Raw genomic sequence first — 21,744 nt, forward strand, 5'->3', positions numbered from 1 at the left:
TTATGGGTACATGTCTTAAAGGCAGACTTGGATATTTGTTACTTCTAACATGCTCAGATATATATTCTCTAAATCGCGTTTCCACTTATGTCTACAAAACATGTTGCCTTGTCTGGTGGTGCGGCTCAGTGGTTGAGCGTCGACCCATGCACCAAGAGGTCGCTGGTTCGATTCCTGGTCAGGACACATGTCCAGGTTGTGGGCCTGATCCCCAGTGGGGGGCATGCAGGAGGCGGCCAATCGATGTTCTCTCTCATCAATGTTTCTCTCTCTCTAAAATCAATGAAGGAAAAAGAACCACCAAAAACATGTTTTTGTTTTAAATCCTCACCTGAGGATATGTTTACTGATTTTAGAAAGGGAAACATCAATGCAAGAGAAACACTGACTGGTCGTTTTTCATATGTGCCCCAAATGGGAATCAAACCCACAATCTTTTTGGTGTATGGGACGACACTCCAACCAACTGAGCTACTCCAGCCGGGCAAAATATGCTGTTTTTAACATTTACACTATCTATATGCAATCTGCATGTATAATTTGGGTTCACAAAAGAGAGATCATTTCGAAAGGGAAGAAAAGTTAGTGGCAATTATTAAAGCTTAAGCCAGCATAATTAATATTTACTTAGTGTTAAGCCTACATAGGACAGTGTCCTTAGTACTTTACATTTGATAAGACTGAAATAGGTACAACCATCATCACCACTTTACAGAAAGAAGGCCAGAGGACTGAAATAATCTCAGCCGAGATTACATGACCTCATAAGAGGGGGAGCCAGGATGAGAACCTAGCCAGTCTACCTCCAGAGGCTGTGCTGCTTCTAACCACTAATCAAGATGTTTCTGTGTAGCCTGGGGTTAGGGGGCCTTTAACCCTGAGCCTGGTTTCTTTTCTGTAAAATGGTGTTAACAGTATTATATTAAATTCCTGACACATAGTATGCCCTCTAATTCCAATAGGTTATTTTTACACTTTCTAAAATTAAAATGGATGAACTTGCCCTCAAGCATGGTACTGTTGTACTACATTGTGCTAAAGTATGCAAAGTTCTGTCTGAACTTGTCTTCTACTCAACGACATTCCAGTGCCTGCTCTCTGAGCTTTTCATGAAGCAGCTTTTATCAGGCGACTATACTTATTCAGGGGAACAGTGAAAACTGAGAATCTGTTCATACTGGGAGTATCGACATTTCCAAGTGAACAAGGCTGAATCCATTCTGCCTGGAGCCCAGCCCCGGCATCTGATGGCTCCCCTACAACGGCAAGGTCAGTGTCTGTGAGTGTACAAGCCTTCAGGCTCCGCTCCGCCTCGACGGTCAGCATGCCCCCTGTAGCTGGCTGGTTGGGATGTAGCGAGGGTGCTGATGATGCATCGATGGGGAATGCTGGTTCTGGGCTTTCTTCTTGAATTGGACTAGATGTGTAAAAGGAATGAGAGAGGAGGAAATAAAACACCATGTGACTACAAGCCTAGTGGATTTGATCACAGAAAAGTCCCAGAAAGCAGTACCCTTTTCATTCTGGGAATGACATTCCAAAATTGCTTCTTAAAGAGTTGATTAAATCATTTTCTTCAAACAAAACAAAAATATGCAAATACACAGTTAGTATCCTATGAATTGCAATAAATCAAAGACATGGTAATATAGTAGATAAATAGGCAGGTAACACAGGGTATGTTCTTTAGTAGGAAACACTGAGAGGAAACAGTTTATTCCCCTAAGCTGTTATCTGAGCCACAGTACTATTACCAAGACTGAACATTTATTTTTATTCCAAAATTCCTTTTATAACACTGAAACAGTGTGTGTGAACCACAAACCAACAACCTAACATTGGTACATTTCCACACACATCTGTACATTCGATCCTCATTACTTATGGATTCCCATATATGATTTCACGTGCATGCTAAAATTTATTTGTAAACTCCAATACTCAATCTGCAGAGATGCAAAGTGGCAAAAAATCTGAGTCATCCAACATATGTTTCCAGGTAACGTAGGGTAAGGCCATGTGCTGTCTTTGTCAGCTCTCGTACTGTAAATGTGTCCTTTTGAAATATACTTACTTAGTGACAAAGTTACTTTTTTGGTGCTCTTTTCTTTTCTTTTCTTTTCTTTTTTTTTTGGTGATTTCACCGTTTAAAATGTTTTCCAAGTATGGAGCTGAAGTATTGTCTAGCATTCCTAAGTGAAGGAAGATGTCTTATGGAGAAAATGTATGTGCTAGATGACCTTCAGGTATGAGTTACAGCGCTGTTGGCCATGAGTTTCGTGTTCACGAGTCCATGATACATATTAAATAAGATGCCTTTAAACAATATGTTGTGCCCTGGCCAGTTTGGCTCAGCAGGTTAGAGCGCTGGCCCAAGAACCACAGGGTCGGGGGTTCCATTCCCAGTTAAGGGCACGTGCCTAGATTGCAGGTTTGATCCCCAGCCCCAGTCAGGGTCATGCAGGAGGCAATCAATTAATGTGTCTCTCTCTCACATTAATGTTTCTCTCTCTCTCTCTCCCCCTCTCCCGCCTTTCTACTCTACCTAAAAACAAAAACAATGAAAAAATATCTTTGGGTGAGAATTAGCAAAAGAGAGAAAGAGAGAGAGGGAGAGAGAGAAGGTAAAGGGATTAGCCAAAGAATATATATATGCATAACCCACAGACACGGACAAAAATGTGGTGATGGCTGGAGTGGGGGTGCGGCCTGGATGGTGATGGGCAAAGGGCAGGGGCAGAAGATGTACATCTGTAATAGTGTGAACAATAAAGTTAAAAAGAAATCTGTTGTCTCTAATTAAACAAAAGTCAGTACAGCCTAGTGGTTAGAGCAGGGCTCGGAAATAAGATATGGGTTCAAATTCAAGCATTGCCAATTAGAAGCTTCCTGACTAGGTCATTTATTTAGCCTTCTAGACCTGGTTTCCTCATCTATCATGGTAGAAAAGACTAGCTCCTATAACTATTATCGTTGTAAGATTAAAGGATATAGTACTTAAAAAGCATAGCCACTATTCTGGAATATAATAAATACTCAAAAGATTTATAGCTACTTTCAGTGTCTAGTACATTTTCCAGACTTCGGATATGTTGGAATCTTACTTTGGCAAAACATGAATGTATGGTAATCTGTATTTTTCACCAATGCCTAAGAGGTAAACACTATTTCTTCCTCCTCATAAAGGAAAGTTATTTTCCCAATTATAATGGGTATAGAGAAAGAATTCTGTTTGTTCATTTCTACAACAGTCTCTCTGTCAGAGTCTTCGGCTGGTACGAGTATCTGCAGTTCTGCTCCCAAAACGAGTGGACGTCAGACACAGGGATTCTCTGCTACCTCACAGCCCCAAGGCACCCCGCGCTTAAACTGATCATTGTATTTATCCACAGACAGGACCTTCTGCTTAAAGCTGTGAGTCCATAGAGACGCTATCAGTCTTTAAGGACGGGAATTCCATGACATCTTAAAGCAAAGCTAGCACGAACATGGATAGACACAAACACATGCTCACAATACCTGAACTTTCTGTCTTCTGAGGGTTTCACCACAATTTCTTCACACAAATCCAAAGTCGCATGGGTGCACGGTGCTGCTACCACATTTTCTGAAACAAAAAATCAGAGGCAGACATTATGTGCACACGTGTGTGCACACATGATTTTATAAAGTCCAGGATTCCTTTTTATACTGACTTTCATTCTAATTTTAAAATAGTGTTCCAAGGTATAATGTGCTGTACAATTTTTTAAATGGCAGGAAAAATCACTTTAAAAAATTCTACTACTAATACATGTGAACATGCAACTTGATACATCTAATCCACACAATCCTCCAGAGAACAGGCCCACCTAGAAAGGCAGGATGACCAAACCAAGGGAGGTTACTGGTATGGGTGGCAGGCCACACCCTGCTTTGGGAGAGCCTGATGAGAAGGGTCCTACAATTAAAAAGTCTGCCAGGCTTCTGAAGGGCAGAGGTTTTAGTGTCTTTCAGTCAGCTGGTTGGTGTTTAAGTTGACTGAATGATGTGGAGTGTTTACATCAGAAAGCTCCTGGCAATAGTTATCACTCCCTGTAACTTAAGCACAACAATGATCAATCAACAGCCTACATGGGGCAGAAATACAGAATAAATTCTTACCAAGGAATGTTAATACTATATATGGCCATGGATTAAATATTTTCAGATACTGTCTCACCAAGTAAGTATTGATACTGTTTAATGCTAGAACATTAGCTCCTATTTATAAAACCAAAGTGGCAAACTGACTGTTGACTCTTGACTGATTAAACTAATTTTGTGTGGAGAAACCTTAAAAAAATTTTTTTTTTATTAAAGTGGCAAGCTTGTGATAATACTTGGCAATTTCCCCAAGTTTCAACGAATTCTCCTTTAAAATTCAGAGGAGAAACATACCACGCCGGTTCCCCTGGTTAAACATTTTGAGTCTGTGGCTCTAATGTGCTCCCGCCAGGGGGGACCCTCCTCGGCGGTCCTCTCACCGTCCTGCTCCGGGGAACAAGCGCTATTTCTCTTTTTAATTGTGTTTTTTAAAATCCTTACCCGAGAACATTTTTCCATTTATCTTCAGAAAGAGTTGGCGGGGGGTGGGGGGCAGATAGAGAAACATGTGTCATTGACTGGTTACCACCGCACGACCCTGACCAGGGCAGAGACAAACTGCAACTGAGATACGTGCCCTCGACCAGAATTGAACCCACGACTCTTTGGTCCACAGGCCAATGCTCTAACCACTTGAACCAAACTGGCCAGGGCTACAAGCACTATTTTGAAAAAATGTCAGCAGTGATAAGAGTTGTCTAGGAAATCAATAGTCATCAAAAAGGTGAGGTGGTTCCAGATCTCACAGTATATGTATTTTGTAGGCTTGCACTTAATAAGTAATATCTATCTGTGCTCAGTGAGAATGTTATACATTAAAGTTCAACTCAGATATACAAAGAGCTTGATATAGAAGTGTTACGTTTGGGGGAAGTAAGGACTGTTTGTGAGTTTTCTCTTCACTCTCTTGGAATCAGCTTACTAAAAAATAAAATTTTCCAAGTTAGTACTTGGCGACATCTCTAAAGTAATGAGATCTATAGACAAACACCAAGAGCTAAAATTTGCTATTTGGTATTCTTAGCAAATTAAAAAAATAAATGTTCATTACTTTTAGCATTCAAATAATTTAATGTGTCTGCAGTGGCCTTTTTGTTTGTTGTGAAACATACAGTTATAGGTATAATAAACCTAAATCCTACACAAGTAGTGTTACACACCTTTATCTTCCAAAGCGTGCACCGAGTCCACCAGAGGTTTATGGAAGGGAGTAGAAGCGAGCTGTGCCGCAGACGTAAAGTCTCCTGGGCTCTTAGGACTGGGTGCCAGTGTCTTGGTGCAGCGGACGCCCCATACGGTTGAGTCATCCCATAACTCATCAGCATGAGGTACTTCCTGCAACAAAAGATGAACTGAAAAAAAGCAGCCATATCTCCATGTAGTCCACAAAATTTAACACATACATGCTTTTTATGATTCAGAGAAATAAGGAATGAAAGAGGAAACAGTTGTAACTCTGGCTAACACGCAGCCAACGATGTCATGGTTCTGTTCTTTTCCCCAGAACTACTGTTCCTTTTCATACCCCAGCGGGGTCACACAAAGGTCACATTTTTGTCTTTCTTTCTTTCTTATTTTATTAATCCTCATCGGACGATCTTTTCCCACTGGTTTTTAGAGAGAGTGGAAGGGAGACAGAGGGAATGAGAGAGAGAGAGAGAGAAACATCGATGTTAGAGAGACACACTGACGATGGCCTCCTGCATGACCCCGACCAGGGCCAGGGATCAAACCTGCAACCTAGGTACGTGCACTCGACTGGGAATCAAACCACGACCCTTCAGTCTGTGGGGTGATGCTCTAACCACTGAGACAAATTGACCAGGGCTCATTTTTCTTTTTCAATGTTTATATTTTGAAAAATCTAGTTTAACAAAGGAATAAGACAGTACTCACATACCCATCCATATCAGACTTCTAATGTTAACATTTTATCAAACCCTGGTATATTTGTGAAAGCTAAACAATACTGTTAACTCTAAACATTGTTTGGATTCCCTCACTTTCCTAGTCGTGCCCCTCTCTAGTTCTGCATCCAATCAAGGTTGTCATGCTGTTTGGCTGACATGTCCCCTTAGCCTCCTCTAATCCAATCTGGTCCTTCATAACCTTTCTCTCACTGACACTTTTGATATTGATCAGCTCTGGTGTAGAGTGTCTCTCCAATTTAGGCTTACTTGATGTTTTCTCAGGATTAGGCTGGGGTTACAGATTTTTGGGAAGAATATCAGGGATCAAGCACCCTTTCTTATTCATCATGTTAGAGCAAACATGACATCACAACTCATCACTGGCGAGGCTCACTGCTCACTTGGTCGAGGTGGTGTCTGCCCAGCTTCCCCACCGCGAGCACAGCTTTTCCCTGTCCCTGTGCCACTTGTGAGAAGCACGTCACTGAGTCCAGCCTGCACGCAGAGGAAGGCAAATTGAGCTCCACCTCCGGGGTGGAGGAATATCAAAGAATTTGTGACCGAAGGTTAAAACCACCACAGTAACTAATAATTTGGGTGAGACACTTTGAGACTATAAAAATATCCTGTTTTCTTCAATTATTATTACTGTGGCTCTAATGACCATTTTCTTTTCCAAATTTTTTTTCTTTATTGATTTTTTTTTTAGAGAAAAAGGAAGGGAGAGGTAGAGAAATAGAAACATGGATGAGAGAACATCAATTGGCCCCCTCCTGCATGCCCCCCACTGGGGATCTGGCCCACAACCTGGGCACGTGTCCTGACCAGGAACTGAACCGGTGACCTCTTGGTGCATGGATCGATGCTTAACCACTGACCTACACTGGCTGGGCTGATGGCCATTTTCTATTGCCACTCATTTCTTCTACCTCACTTGAAGTTCTTTTTTTTTTAATCCTCACCCAAGGATATTTTTCTCTTTATCTTTAGATATAGTGACAGGGAGAGAGCAGCAGAGAAAGGGAGAGAAACATTGACGTGAGGGACACATCAACTGGTTGCCTCCTGCACAACCCCGACCAGGGCTGGGGGCAAACCACAACCGGGGTACGTGCCCTTGACCGGAATTAAACCCGTGACTCATTGGCCTGTGGGCCGACGCTCTACCGTTGAGCCAAATCGGCCAGGGCTGGAGTTCTTCTATAAGGATGCTTTGTCCTTTCTCTCCCATTTCACTTATAGCAGAAATATTTTATTTCTTGGGTTAGAATCGAGTGTTACTCTATTCCACTCATTTTCTTGTTCATGTTGTCCCAGGTGTGGCCATTGGCTGCTCAGGTTGACTCCTATGCTTCATCTTTTTGTTTAAGCACTTCCTTACTTTCTGGTACTGTAAGATGACCCAAGCTCGTCTGTATTTTTCTAGCCCCAGACCTAGAATCAGCTATTTCTCCAGGAACACAAAAGTCAAGTTTTAGAATCTACAACAAAGGCAGAAACTGCTAAGTCAAAACCACACTTGATCAAAGCTCTTCAGTTGCCCATAAAAATGCCACCTGTTTTTCTTTTTTTTATTTTAGAGAGAGTAGAAGGAAGGAAGAGAGAGGGAGAGGGGCAGAGAGAAAGGGAGAACGGGAGGGGAGATGGGGATAGAGAATGGGAGAAAGAGAGAACATTGATGTGAGAGACACACTGATCAGCCTCCTGAACGTGCCCCTGCAGGGGCAGGGGATTGAACCTGTGACCCTTAGGTGCACAGGCCAATGCTCTATCCACTGGGCCACATGGTCGGGCCCACCTCTGGTTCTTATATATACTGTGGGCTTCATCAATTCCACCCTCTCTCTTCCAACCCTGCAGGAAAAGCTTGCTAATTGTTTCTTCAGGTGAATGCAGGATAAAGAAATTGGCTTATGCTTAGGGCCAGGATACATGAACAATTCACTGCAAGTTTTTTAGTCAAAGCACACAGCGTTGAATATTTTAGTAAAATGCACCCATGAAGTGATGCTACTATATCTGAAATTCAGCCCATTATTTGTGAAATTTTTAAGGTCAGAAAGCCCACCAGAAGCCTTAGAAAGCTGGGTAGTAATTATTCAAATGAACCCAGTGTGGGATGGAAACCCTGACCCAGGTTCAGCAGCTTTTCTCAGCACCTCCTGACCAGCACAGCAGAGGGCAGCACATGGAGAGAAGTCCACTTGGTAACCTCAGGGCTGGAGTGGAGGCTGAATGTGGGCTGAACACAAGAGCTGCTGTAACAGAAATGCTGTGGGCCAACGCACAGGGACACCTGTCTGTTGAGGCATCTGCCGATGGACCATCCAGTTCCACCCTCACTAACAATCCACTGTAGCCTCAATGCCCAGGTCTAGGAAAGATGCGTATTTCTCTAACCACCCCCCACCCCCTTGTTATCCTAAGGGCAGGCTCTTTGAAGGTAAAGATCACACCAAATTTCCTTTTTAGTTTCTATACCTATCACAGTGCTCGGCACATACTCAAATGACTGCAGAATGATGTTCCCCAAAACCACACTCTTCGTTTGACATTGTATTTTCCAGCAGTTTATATACACCATCTAACTTATCAAGCAAAACTATCTGGTAAAACAAAGAGGAAAGGGTGGTAAGACCCATTTCACAGATGAGCAGAGATTACTTACCTTTGGTTTTGGAGAAAATCTGCTCATAGATCGTTCTCCAAAGGTCCTGGCTCCTGTGGGTTTATTTTTAGGCTGTGGTAATCTAAGAAAAGATTTGCAAAAGTATAAATAGTAAAATATGCCAAGGAAATAAACACTACCACTTAAGCAGAGTGTTAAAAACATTCCCCAGTTATCCTATAAATTAGCTAGTATTTACATACATATTCCTGACTTTTGCAATAGTTTTAGCAAAACTGAGTGCAAAATGAATAAATGTGACTGTATATAAGAATAGAGCTACAGTTACTTCCGTGAGGGTGGGAAATATAAAAGTTTCTATTACATTGAGTTATAAGTTTTAGGAACAAAACATTAGGGCTATGGACACAGGTCGGGAATGTCATTCATTTGAATTATTTCAGTGGTTGGTCTAGCTGTAGGATTTCTCTCTGAGAGGTGGTCTGGCCCTTTCTCCTTTCTGCCTCAGTATAAATCTATTCCATACTGTGATACCTTTACTTCATACCGATACTTCTCTTTCCACACTTTATTTATTTGCTTTTTATCCTCACCCAAGGACATTTTTGCATTTATCTTCAGATAGAGTGGGAAGGAGAGAGGGAGGAAGAGAGAGAGAAACATTGATGTCAAAGAGACACATCGAGTACCTGCCACCCACACGACCCCACTAGGGCCAGGGACAAACTGCCATTAGCGGGAACCGAACCCGGAACTCTCCAGTCCGCGGGCTGACACTCTTAACCGCTGAGCCAAACCGGCCAGGGATCTTTCCACACTTTAAACTATTAATATAAAAAATCCCTATGGCTATCCACTCTAATGCACTTTGCCCTGTCTGTCTCTGCAGCACGACCCCACATAAAGCCACCCCCTTTTCTACTTGATCAATCCTACACATGTAAACACATCACCTATGGATACCTGGACTGGTAATTCATTCACATCTAAGAAAAGTTCAAATCCACAGACTCCCTCAGTTCTCAGATAATTAAATACTACATGCTTTGACTTGGGAGGTCTGCTTTCTTTGGACTCCTGCTTAGTACTGAGCATCTGGAGAAGTTTAGCAACAATCTCCGGCCATGTGGTCAAAAGACTCATGTGTGGCACAGCCGGGACAGTCATGCACACCACTTGATTGGCAGGCTGCTCTAGAGCCACGTCACGGTCTTGAGACACAGGAACCTGTGCAGCATTCCAGGTCACTGACACAGCAGGTAACTCCTATGCTGTGATTTTAACTAGGTGTTTCTTTACCCATAATTTTCTTTGTTTCCATCTTCAAACACAGAAAAAGCAGTTGACAAAGAAGAGATCATCTTATTGACTCCCCAAGCCCCTGAAGACCTTGTGTTTTCTGCAATAGAGAAAAAACAGATTTAATTATTGCATTGGGGTAAAATGTTATACTTTATGCTAACTTTCAAATACATATAAGAAAATGGAATAAAAGCTTGCAGAAACGAAGTGATAGCAGCTTTTCAAATACTAGGTAATGAGGTAAATCATTTGGTATTGAGACAAAGAAACAACTATGGTCACGGGGGTTCGCACTCAAACCTCTAGGTCCTGCCACATATAAAACATGATGTTCATCATTCTCCTAAAACACTGTTATTGTCACCTGACTCATTGAACAAAGCTCTCAGTGGCTTTGTTTCACATTTTGTATAAGAAAGAATTCAACTTGTAACTTTATATTTCCGATCCTCTTGAGTTTAACTGGATCTTAGTTTTTTAAAATTGAGCTTAAAGAGGAAGGTAGGAAAACGGAGGGAGAGAGAGAAAGGAAGAAAGAGAAACATGGATGTGAGAGTGAACAGTGAACAGTTGCACCTCACACCCGCCCTGACTGGGGATGGAACCCCACAACCTGGGTATGTGCCCTGACCGGGAATCGAACCCGTCACCTTTGTGGTGTACAGGACGCCACTCCAATCAACCAAGCCACACTGGCCAGGGTTTATTTAGTTTCATCATGAGCTCTCTGGTTTCCTGCAGGAATCCCAACTGCAGACAAAGCAGGGCAGTTGGTGGTCTCAAGCACTCCACCCCTGCCCTTCTACCACCAGGCAGGACTCAAGTCAGACTTCACACGCTCAGCCCTTTCTGACAGTTTCTACCTACGGGGATCTTGTCCTTTGTTGGCACTATTATTATTATTATTTTTTTAGAAAACAACCAGATCTATGATACCCATCAAATACTTTGTCAAACATTCTCAGATTTTTAAATTTCACACATTCCCTTCCTTCTGTGGCAAGCTAATCAAGGGCAGGGCCATTTCTTATATAATCCTCGACATTTCCTGTGACAACCATCCACAGTGCTATGCCCTTAGCAGCTTTTAAACAAATTATTACTTTGAAACTGAGCTTCAAATGCATCTTCATTTTGATCTAGTGATGGCCATTCGTCTTTGTCGTCAGAAACATCAGGAAGTGTAGGAGCCTGGAACATATTCATGATGAACCCTTAAAAAGTAAAGAATGACTGTAAACAGGGCTGCAAAGACCTTTCATTAATCTGTTGTCAGAGGCTACAAATTCCAACCAAAGGCTTACCTAGTGCTTCTTTTGTGTGCACGGTGGGTGACGGCTGCACTTTGGATGGTGTTGCCTGAACCATTCCCAGTGACGTGTTTGGAGTTGTGTGAAAAGAACTTGGGTTAACAACCTTATGTGTTTCACACCCTATTAAAGAAATGTGGACAAGATGCGACATCAGTAGGGAAATCAGAATTTACAAGGCATACAATAAATTTATTATAATTAAAACATTTATTACTGCTAATAATCATCACTAAGGATTTCCATTATTATAGTACTTTTATTTTTTATCTTATTAATAATCCCTTGAGGTTGGTAAGTCAAGAATTACCTTTTTTTTTTTTTTTTTTTTTTTTTATCCTCACCCAAGGACATTTTTTTGTTCAGGTAGAGTGGGAGGGAGAGAGAGGAAGAGAGAGAGAGAGAGAGAAACATCGATGTGAAAGGGACACATCGAGTGGCTGCCACCCGCACGACCGACCAGGGCCAGGGACAAACCACAACCAAGGTACATGCCCATAGCGGGAACCGAACCCAGGTCTCTCAGGACCGCAGGCTGACGCTCTAACCGCTGAGCCAAACCGGCCAGGGCAAGAATTACCTTTTTATAGAAAAGGAAATGAGAGCTTAAAGAGAATAGGGTTTAGTTTAAAACCCTATCAAATTGCCAGTCTTGTCCTAAAAAACCCTTAGCTTCACTATATCCCCCCAAATACCTGTTAATAGTCCCATTGTAAATGTTCAGACTAGCCTTCACCCTCACTCAGCTGTAGTGCAGGCCCTGCACACCTGGGCCCTGCCCGGCCGATCTCACCCACCTCCCCCTCTGCTCACTCAACCCCTTGGCCTCTGCTGTGCTGAGATACATCAGGGACATTCCTACCTGAGGGTTCTGCATGGGTTTGAAACACGTTTTCTAAGCCGGCCACATGGGCAGCCCTCTCTAGCAGGCCTTGACTCAAACATAACTTTCTTTTTAGATGTCTTCTCCAGTTACCTCTATAGTTTCGATCCATCGCCCCAACAGCAACACTTCCTTTCCCCAACCACACAGGTGGTTTTGTCCTTTCTGTTCACCCCCTAACTCTCTACAACAATGCCAGGCACCTAGAGAGTGCCTAGGAAGTCTGGGTTCAATGAGGGGCCTCCAGCTATTTTGAGTAGCTGTTCTCACAGAACTGTCACTGGAAAGGATTACATAGTAACGTGTGTGAGCTTGTGCGCGTGTGTGGTGGGGGGAGTGAATGTCCAAGCCGTGTGTCTTATTTTATTTACAAAGCTTACCTTCAGTGCAAATGCCTCTAGCAAAGTGGTACCAAATAAGTATAGCAGTCTAATTAAACTTAAAAAAAATTTTTTTTTCAACCCTCACCCAGAGATATCTTTCTATTTATCTTCAGATAGAGTGGGAAGGAGAGGGAGAGAGAGAGAAATGTCGATGTGAGAGGGACACATCAACTGATTGCCTCTGGCACAACCCCGACCAGGGCCAAGGACAAACTAAAACTGAGGTACATGACCTTGGCCTGAATCAAACCTGCGACTCACTGGTCTGCGGGCTGACACTCTACCCACTGACCCAAACCAGTCAGGGCCTAATTAAACTTTTTAATTACCTTTCCTACCTCATGACATATTAAAGATGACTCTTTAGATGAACCCGAGAAATTTAATGATAAAGTTTTCACAAATCAAGTTTCTAAAAGATTCTAACTAGTAAAATGTGACTACCAGGTAGTCTCTACCTTTATGTGTAATGGTCCAGGGCTCATCTGACCCTACATTCTAACAGGAAAGCTAACACCTAGCTACATTAAGGTCTGAAGCCAACACGAACCATGGCCACCACACCGACCTTTGAGAAACCTGGAGGAGTCTGGGAAATAGGTCAGGAACAAACATAACTGCACATTACCTTCTTTCATCTCTGCTTGGCTCTGCGGCTTGAATTCCTGAGTTGTTCTAGTCACATATCTGGAAGAAAAAACTCTTAAGACACACTAACTCTCAAGAAAGAATAATAAAGTGTCAGTAATCACAAGCCTATTGTTAAAATACAGATAGACTGCTTAGGTCTATAGTGTAAGTAAATGAAGTGTTTGTTTTTTCATTTCCTTTTGAGGAAAAGAATTTACAGTCATAGGCCAGGTACTTTTAACATTTGCTTGACAGAGTGATTATGTATTTTAACAGCATGTTAATGATCCCTGTATGTGGCAGGGCAGGACAATGGCTCCCTACCTCAAACAATCCCATTCCTCACACAAGCTAAGGGCTAACACAGCTGTCCAGAGTCATGGAAAGGGAGGCACTGCTGCACTGCCCCCCTCCTCACGAGCCAGTAGACGTGCACTGTTGTCCAGACTTGGATGGTTATCAAGAAAAACATGGCACAGAAGTTTGTTTAAAGTACAGCTGTGTGCCCTGCAGGCCAATGAGTCGTGGGTTCGATTTCGGTCAAGGGCACATACTTTGGTTGCTGTTTGTCCCCGGCCCTGATCGGGTTGTGTGGGTGGCAACCAGTTGATGTGGCTCTATCACATCGACGTTTCTCTGTCTCCTCTCTCTTCCTCCCTCTCACTCTGTCTGATGATAAATGGAAAAATATTCTCAGGTGAGGAATAAAAATAAAGCACAGCTGTGATAGTGGACTTTGATCTGTTTAACACTGCTAGAATTTTCTTAATGGACCCCATCAAGATGGAAAGTAAAAAGTAGAGCATTTTCAGCCCTGGCCAATTTGGCTCAGCGGTTAGAGCGTCAGCCTGCAGTCCAGAGAGACCCGGGTTCGGTTCCCGCTAAGGGCACGTACCTAGGTTGCAGTTTGTCCCTGGCTCTGGTTGGTCATGTGAGTGGCAGCCATGCGATGTGTCCCTTTCACATCGATATTTCGCTCTCTCTCTCCCTCCCACTCTATCTGAACAAAAAACGGAAAATTGTCTTCGGGTGAGGATAAAATATATATATTAAAAAAAGAAAAAGTACAGTATTTTTTTTTAAATCCTCACCCAAGGATATTTTTCTATTTATCTTCAGATAGCATGGGAGAAAGGGAGGGAGAGAGGTAGAGAGAGGTAGAGAGAGGTAGAGAGAGAGAGAGAGAGAGAGAGAGAGAGAGAGAGAGATGTGAGAGAAACATATCGACTGGTTGCATCCCACACAACCCCAACCAGGGTCGGGGACGAACTGAGGTACATGACCTTGACCAGAAATGAACCCGCAATTCATTGGTTCATGGGCCGATGCTCTAATTGCTGAGCCAAACTAGTCAGGGAAAAAGTACAACACTCCCCCCACCTGGCCCCCACTTATGGGTTTTTTTAGAGAGGGAGGAAGGGAGAAGGAGAGATAGAAACATCGATGAGAAAGAACATTGACTGGCTGCCTCCTGCATGCCCCACACTGGGGATTTGGCCCACAACCTGGGCATGTGCCCTGACCGGGAATCGAACCGGCGATCCCTTGGTGCATGGGTTGACACCCAACAACTGAACCACACCAGTAGGACAAAAATAGAGCACAACTAACTACACCACCTCGGAAGGGGCGGTTGGACACACATCATTTCTATGGGGCTGAAACGGCTGCTCTTACCATTTTACAGCTGTGATAACTATGAAGAACTAATGGAATCATGACTCCCACACCAAAGTCCTCTTCTTATATACATGGTAGAATACAGAACCCAGGTCTGAATTATTTATTATTTTAATGTGAGTGAAAAAGCATAATGATTTTAAATCTTATTTCCAGGAGAAATCATTGACAAAAATTAACCATGGACATTGAGGTAAACCAGTACTTAAGAACCATAATCTGCCCTGGCAGGTGTGTATCAGTGGTTAGAGCATCAGCCTGCACACCAAATGGTCGTGGGTTCAATTCCCAGTCAAGGGCATGTATGTGGGTTGCAGGTTTGAGCCCTCCCCCCGCACATACCCACTGAGGCTTGTGCAGGAGGCAATCAATCGATGTGTCTCTCTCACATTGATGTTTCCCTCTCTAAAAAAAAAACAACAACAAAAAAAAACCATCCTGCCCTGGTCGGTTTGGCTCAGTGGTTAGAGAGTCGGTCTGTGGTCCAGAGAGACCCGGGTTCGGTTCCCGCTAAGGGCACGTACCTCAGTTGCAGTTTGTCCCTGGCCCTGGTCGGTCGTGTGGGTGGCAGCCACTCGATGTGTCCCTTTCACATCGATGTTTCTCTCTCTCTCTCTGTTCCTCTCTCTCCCTCCCACTCTACCTGAACAAAAAATGGAAAAATGTCCTCAGGTGAGGATAAAAAAATAAAATAAAATAAAAATAAAAAAAAAAAATCCTTGCCCTGGCCGGTTTGGCTCAGCAGTTAGAGCGTTGGCCTGTGGATCAGAGAGTCCAGGGTTCAGTTCCTGCTAAGGGCATGTACCTTGGTTGCAGTTTGTCCCCGGCCCTGGTTGGGGTTGTGTTGGTGGCAACCACTCGATGTGTCTCTCTCACATCAATGTTTCTCTCTCTCTTCCTCCCCTTCTCCCTCCAGCTCTATCTAAAGATAAATGAAAAACAAAAACAAAAAAACCCCCACAAAAACAAAACCATCCTCCAGTAAGGATTAACAACAACAACAAAAAGAACCATAATCTGTGTTAATGGGTTTTGCCCAGGGGAGAATGAGACACATTGTAGTTTTTTTTTCCCCTAATGGAGCAATATTATATTTTGAGAGAGAGAGAAATTAAAGATAAAAATTTAAACAAGTGATATGGCACTGTAATTTAGAAATCTAGGAAAATCCCTCAAAATTAGGGAAACCACAGCAGTGTACTGATATTGTGTAATGGGTATCTATCTCAAACCACTCCTAGTAGGAAATCAGAAGATAAAAAGAACACATGTCAAGAAAGTGTTCAGACTGGAATAATCCTGTCATGTATTCAGTCAGAGCTAGTAAGCAAAGGCAGTTTCAGTTTAAAATATACATATTCTTTTGTATATTGCCATTGACTGGAATTGAACCCACAACTCTTTGGTCCACGGGCCAACACTCTAACAACTGAGACACACCAGCCAGAACTGTATTGAAAATTTCAAATTCAAGAAAGAAGTATGAAGTAAAAGAAATACTCTAAAAGAAGCATGAAATAAGTCTGCAATATTTGAGACTAATATTTTGGAAACTTAGTTTAAAAAAAAAACCACCTGTCCTTTACACCTTGCTCCTGATTTTGCAAACTATGTAAGAAACTGACAGATGCCATTCATACCATGGTCATCTCTAGGATCAGCTTTGGCTTACCTGGCATCTTTTCGGGCCACTGAAAACATGGAGTCTGTCACTGGCTGGGCTGTCAAAGGAACAGGAGGAGCTACACACTGGCTGATGGCTGGGGACACCAAAGTGACAGCGACAGCACTCGCCTCAGGAGGATCAGGAGGAGGTGCCCATCTGGGTTTCTCTCCCACGTACTCTGAGGTCAGCTGAGTTACGGCTGGCAGAGACAAAGTGCTCAGTTCCTGCTGGGAGCCGACACTTGGCCCGACGCACGCTGGATTAACCTTTCATGTTAAACAAACAAAAGCAAAGCCATGAAGTCCAGCATCTTAGTAAGTAGGTGTTACAGCTTTTCAAACACTGGCATCTGTCTTCAGCAGATTCCTTTCTCCTTGAGTTATTCTGAAGTGAACAGTGGACAACACAAAGGACCATGGTACACGAGGAATACTTCTGTAGTTTAACCACAGACACAACTGGCAGCTCAAACTTCAAACCACCACTGAAATAACACCCCCTACAGTTTTATTACTATTTTAAGAACTTTCTTATTTCTCTTCATTTAATTTTTGGAAAAGACCAACAAGTCAATTTATCAAATGCTCATAATAATGTTCCTCCCGGCCCTGGCCAGTTTGGCTCAGCGGTTAGAGTGTCGGCCTGCGGTTGGGAGAGACCCGGGTTCAGTTCCCGCTAAGGGCACGTACTTCGGTTGCAGTTTGTCCCCGGCCCTGGTTGGTCGTGCGGGTGGCAGCCACTCGATGTGTCCCTTCACATCGATGTTTCTCTCTCTCTCCCTCCCACTCTATCTGTACAAAAAAAAAAAAAAAAAGGAAAAATATCCTCGGGTGAGGATAAAAAAAAAATAATGTTCCTCCCGGTGAAATACCTTTGGTAGCAATTTTCTCTTTAATGAATAGAAAACCTGAGTATAAGCTACAGTTATAAATGCCACACCAGCATGGCTCACACGAGACAGATAACAAGCCCTTCAATGAAAATCTTTGCTTTTCTATTCAATGTAGAGTGTAATTGTAGACTCCTATGTTACCAAATTAAAAGACCGATGAGTGAATTCCTCACCATATAAAAGTATTCTTGCCCGGCCAGTGTGGCTCAGTGGATTGAGTGTCGTCCCATGGACTGAGACGTCCTGGTTCGATTCTTGGACAGGGCACGTGCCTGGGTTGCAGGCTTGATTCCCAGTAGGGGGCATGCAGGAGGCAGCCAATTGATGTTTCTCACATAGATGTTTTTATCTCTCTCCCTGTCCCTTCCTCTCTCTTTAAAAATCAATAAAAAAGAAATGTTTAATAGAAAAAACCATTAAAAACATATTTTTAAAAAAATTATTCTTACAAACTGTTAACAAAAGAATAAAATACAAAAAGTTCATACGGCTTCCTTTTAAGATGCGGAGTAAGTAAATGCTGTGTTGGCTTCTTCCCATAACATGAAAATTACAATTAAATTATAGAACTACCACGCTAGAGAAACACCTGAGGACGAGGTGAAAAGAAGTCCTATAACTAAGGATATAAAGAAACCATGGCTAGACTGGTAGGAGGGACAGAGACGCAAAGCAGGCTGGTCCCACACTCATATGTGGCAGGTTAGGAATCAGGAGCGAGCCCTGGCCAGTTTTTCTCAGTGGTTAGAGCATCAGCCCACGGACCAAAGGGATCTCGGGCTCAACTCCTAGTCAAAGGCATGAACCTAGGTTGCAGGTTTGATCCCCAGTCCCAGTTGGGGCTGTGCAGGAAACAACTAATCAATATCTCTCTCACATCAAGGCTTCTCTCTCTCACTCCCTCCCACTCTATCTAAAAATCAATGGAAAAATATCCTCAAGTGAGGATTAATAAAAAAGAATCAGGAGCAATATCTTGGCTGCGGAAGTCCTGAAGTCCTCCCCGAGGAGTGAAGGGTCCTAGCCCCATACCAGGCTCCCAATCCAGGAGCAGCACGCCAGGAAGTGAACATCAGAAGACTCTGTCTGGGTGAGACAGAGGGCTGCTAGAGACCCAGGCTTCCTCTTAAAGGGCTTACACACAAACTTACACTCACCTAAGCTCCAGAGAAGGGACAGCAGCTTAAAAAGTTCCAGGGACATACTGAGTAGAACTGAATTGTCTGCCTCAAGGCAAGGCCTGGAGAGGCAGCAATATCCCAGAAAGAAGTGCTAACAAGCCATTGTTCCTTTAATTTGTCACCTCCCTGCACAGCTTAGGGGCACAGGTTGGGTTCATAAAGAGCTCTTCATTAACCTGGCTAACACAGCTCTTGACCCATCCTGGTGATTCTCTGACAGTGGTTCTCAACCTTCCTAATGCCGCGACCCTTTAACACAGTTCCTCATGTTGTATGTAGGCGGACCGACCTGGAGACCGATAGAGGAGTGGTATCTCAGTTCCTAAGACCTACAGGTCGTGACCTACAGGTTGAGAACCGCTGCTCTAAGATCGTGCCCCACCAGACTTGCACAATGACCGAACCTCTTTGAGTGGTCTCCGCTTGCCCTGTTCCTCTTGCTAATTGGCCCTCAGCTGGGCACTAGTGACAGCGGCCTGGGTTCACAGCATAATCACTCCCAGGTGCCTCCAAGCCCATCACAGACAGCTACAAATTGAAGATCACTTTATAGCTCCTACCAGGTAGCCCTGAGCTGGACACAGGCAGCAGCTGACCTTGTCCTGCATTGAAGATGCTCCCAAGAAGCTCCAGAACAAACACACCTAGTGGCCAACTTCAGACCACATCAGAGTACCACCTAATCAGCACCACAAATGACACACCCAAAGAGTGGACTAGCAGGCACCAGAACCATGCTAAAGCAAATCCTGCTCTGTGGGGGGTCAGCCCCTGCACAATGGCTTGTCCACTGTAGTATCACGGACAGTTATCATAGCCAGTCAGCTTGAAGGTCAGTGCCACCTACTGATGTGCCAAGGCAATCAAGGCTCAGCTACAACAGGAAGGCATACAAATCTCATATAAGGGACACCACTGGAGCACTCAACTTAGGTGAACAGGGAGACTGTGCCACGCTGAAAAGACTGAGAGATGTAACATGCATACATAATACATAGAAACAAACAAAGGGAAATAGCCAAAAGGAGGAGACAAACAAACATGTCCAAAATAAAAAAAAACAGGACAAAACTCTGGAAAAATAACTAAACAAAATGAAGGCAAGCAGCCTGGCCGGGTGTGGCTCAGTGGATGAGCATCAACCCATGCACCAAGAGGTTGCTGGTTTGATTTCCAGTCAGGGCACACGCCCAGGTTGTAGGCCAAATCCCTACTGGGGGGAAGGGGATATGCAGGAGGCAGCCAGACAATGTTCTCTCTCATTGATGTTTCTATCTCTCGCTCTCTCTCCCTTCCTCTTTCTCTAAAACCAATAAAGAAAAAAAAAAATGGAGGCAAACAATGGACCAGATTCAGAGTTCAAAACACTGGTTGTAAGGGTGCTCAGTGAACTTAGGGGAAGAACAGATGATCACGGTAAGAACTTCAACAAAGAGATAGGAAACACGAAAATGAAGAAACATAAAAAAGATATCAGGCTGTGTGGCTCAGTGGATTGAGCATCGTCCCATGGACTGAGCGGTCCTGGTTTGATTCCTGGTCAGGGCATGTGCCCGGGTTGTGGGCTCGATCCCCAGTGAGGGGCGTGCAGGGAGCAGCTGACTGATGTATCTCTTTCACATTGATGCTTCTGTCTCTATCTCTCTCTTAAAAAAAAATCAATAACAACATTAAAAAAATAAATTAAATAAAAAAGAACCAGTCAGAAATGAAGAATAACTAAAATGAAGCACACATGACATGAAATCAACAGCAGATTAGATGAAACAAGAGATCAAATCAGCAATCTGGAGACAAGGTAGCATAGCATAAAACAAAACAGCAAAAAGAAAAAATTTTAAATGAGGTTAGTTGAATGGACCTCTGGGACAATACCAAGCATATCAACATTTGCATCATAGGAGTACCAAAAGAAGAACGGGAGAGCAAAAGATTGAAAACGTATTTGAAAAAATAATGACGGAAAACTTCCTTAACCTGGTGAAGGAAACAGACATACAAGTCCAGAAGCACAGAGAGTCCCAATCAAGATGAACCCAAAGAGGCCCACACCAAGACACAACATACTCAAAATGCCGAAGGTTAAAGACAAAAGAGAGAATCTTAAAAACAGCAAGAGAAAAGCAGTTAGTTACCTACAAGGGAGCTCCCATAATTCTTAGGTGATTTCTTAACAGAAACTTTGCAGGCCAGAAGGAAGTGGCATGAAATATTCAAAGTGACGAAAAGCAAGGATCTATAATCAAGATTACTTTAACCAGCAAAGTTACCATTTAAAATCGAAGAGAGATAAAGAGCATTACAGACAAGAAAGAACTAAGGAGTTCATTACCACCAAACCAGTATTACAAGAAATGTTAAGGGGACGTCCTTATAAAGAAAGAAAAAAATAAAAAATATGAATAGAAAATATCTCAAAGAAAAAAAATTCTCACTGACAAAGACAAATATGTAATAAATCTGTGGATTAACCAACACTAAAGCTAGAACAAAGGATAAAAGGCAAAAGTAGGAAGAGTATGTGTAATTACAACAGTAAATTAAGGAATACACACAAAAACACATAGGCAAAGTAAAAAATACTGACAAAAATATAAAAATGGAAGGGGTGAGTAAAAATGATAGTGATTCTAGAAAGTGTTCAAAACTAAGTGACCATCAACTTAAAATAGACTGCTATAAACATAGCCTGGTATTTGTGAAGCACACTGTAACCACAAACCAAAAATCTACATGAGGTATATAAGAAATAAGGAAAAAGAAATCTAAATACAATACTATAGAAAGTCAACATATAAGAGAGCAAAAGAATAAGAAATAGAGAACTACAAAAATAATCCGAAACAATAAAATGGGATAACTACATACCTATCAAATACTTTAAATGTAAACATATTATATGGTCCAATCAAAAGATGAATGGATAGCCCTGGCCGGTTTGGCTCAACGGTTAGAGCACCTGCCTGCGGTCCGGAGACACCCGGGTTCGGTTCCCGCTAATGGCATGTACCTTGGTTGCAGTTTGTCCCCGGCCCTGGTTGGTTGTGCGGGTGGCAGCCACTCGATGTGTCCCTTTCGCATCGATGTTTCTCTCTCTCCCTCCCACTCTGTCTGTACAAAAAATGGAAAAATGTCCTCGGTTGAGGATTAAAA

General features: G+C 42.9%; 1 protein-coding gene across 5 annotated transcripts in view; it reads right to left on the bottom strand.

Moving 5' to 3' along the window:
* The window catches only part of BUB1 (BUB1 mitotic checkpoint serine/threonine kinase), a 51,084-nt gene that overhangs the window by 10,350 nt on the left and 18,990 nt on the right, over positions 1-21,744 (bottom strand). For all 5 annotated transcript variants that reach the window (XM_036262342.1, XM_036262343.1, XM_036262344.1 and 2 more), the window contains 9 exons: positions 16,525-16,784; positions 13,171-13,229; positions 11,271-11,399; positions 11,070-11,180; positions 9,964-10,063; positions 8,704-8,785; positions 5,286-5,460; positions 3,520-3,607; positions 1,179-1,417 (listed from right to left, as the gene is read on the bottom strand). In XM_036262342.1, coding sequence (XP_036118235.1) covers positions 1,179-1,417; positions 3,520-3,607; positions 5,286-5,460; positions 8,704-8,785; positions 9,964-10,063; positions 11,070-11,180; positions 11,271-11,399; positions 13,171-13,229; positions 16,525-16,784 — 1,243 coding nt within the window. The remainder of the gene's footprint in view (positions 1-1,178; positions 1,418-3,519; positions 3,608-5,285; positions 5,461-8,703; positions 8,786-9,963; positions 10,064-11,069; positions 11,181-11,270; positions 11,400-13,170; positions 13,230-16,524; positions 16,785-21,744) is intronic.

This window comes from Molossus molossus, unplaced genomic scaffold (assembly GCF_014108415.1).
Source record: "Molossus molossus isolate mMolMol1 unplaced genomic scaffold, mMolMol1.p scaffold_m16_p_15, whole genome shotgun sequence".
NCBI classification, from domain to species: domain Eukaryota; kingdom Metazoa; phylum Chordata; class Mammalia; order Chiroptera; family Molossidae; genus Molossus; species Molossus molossus.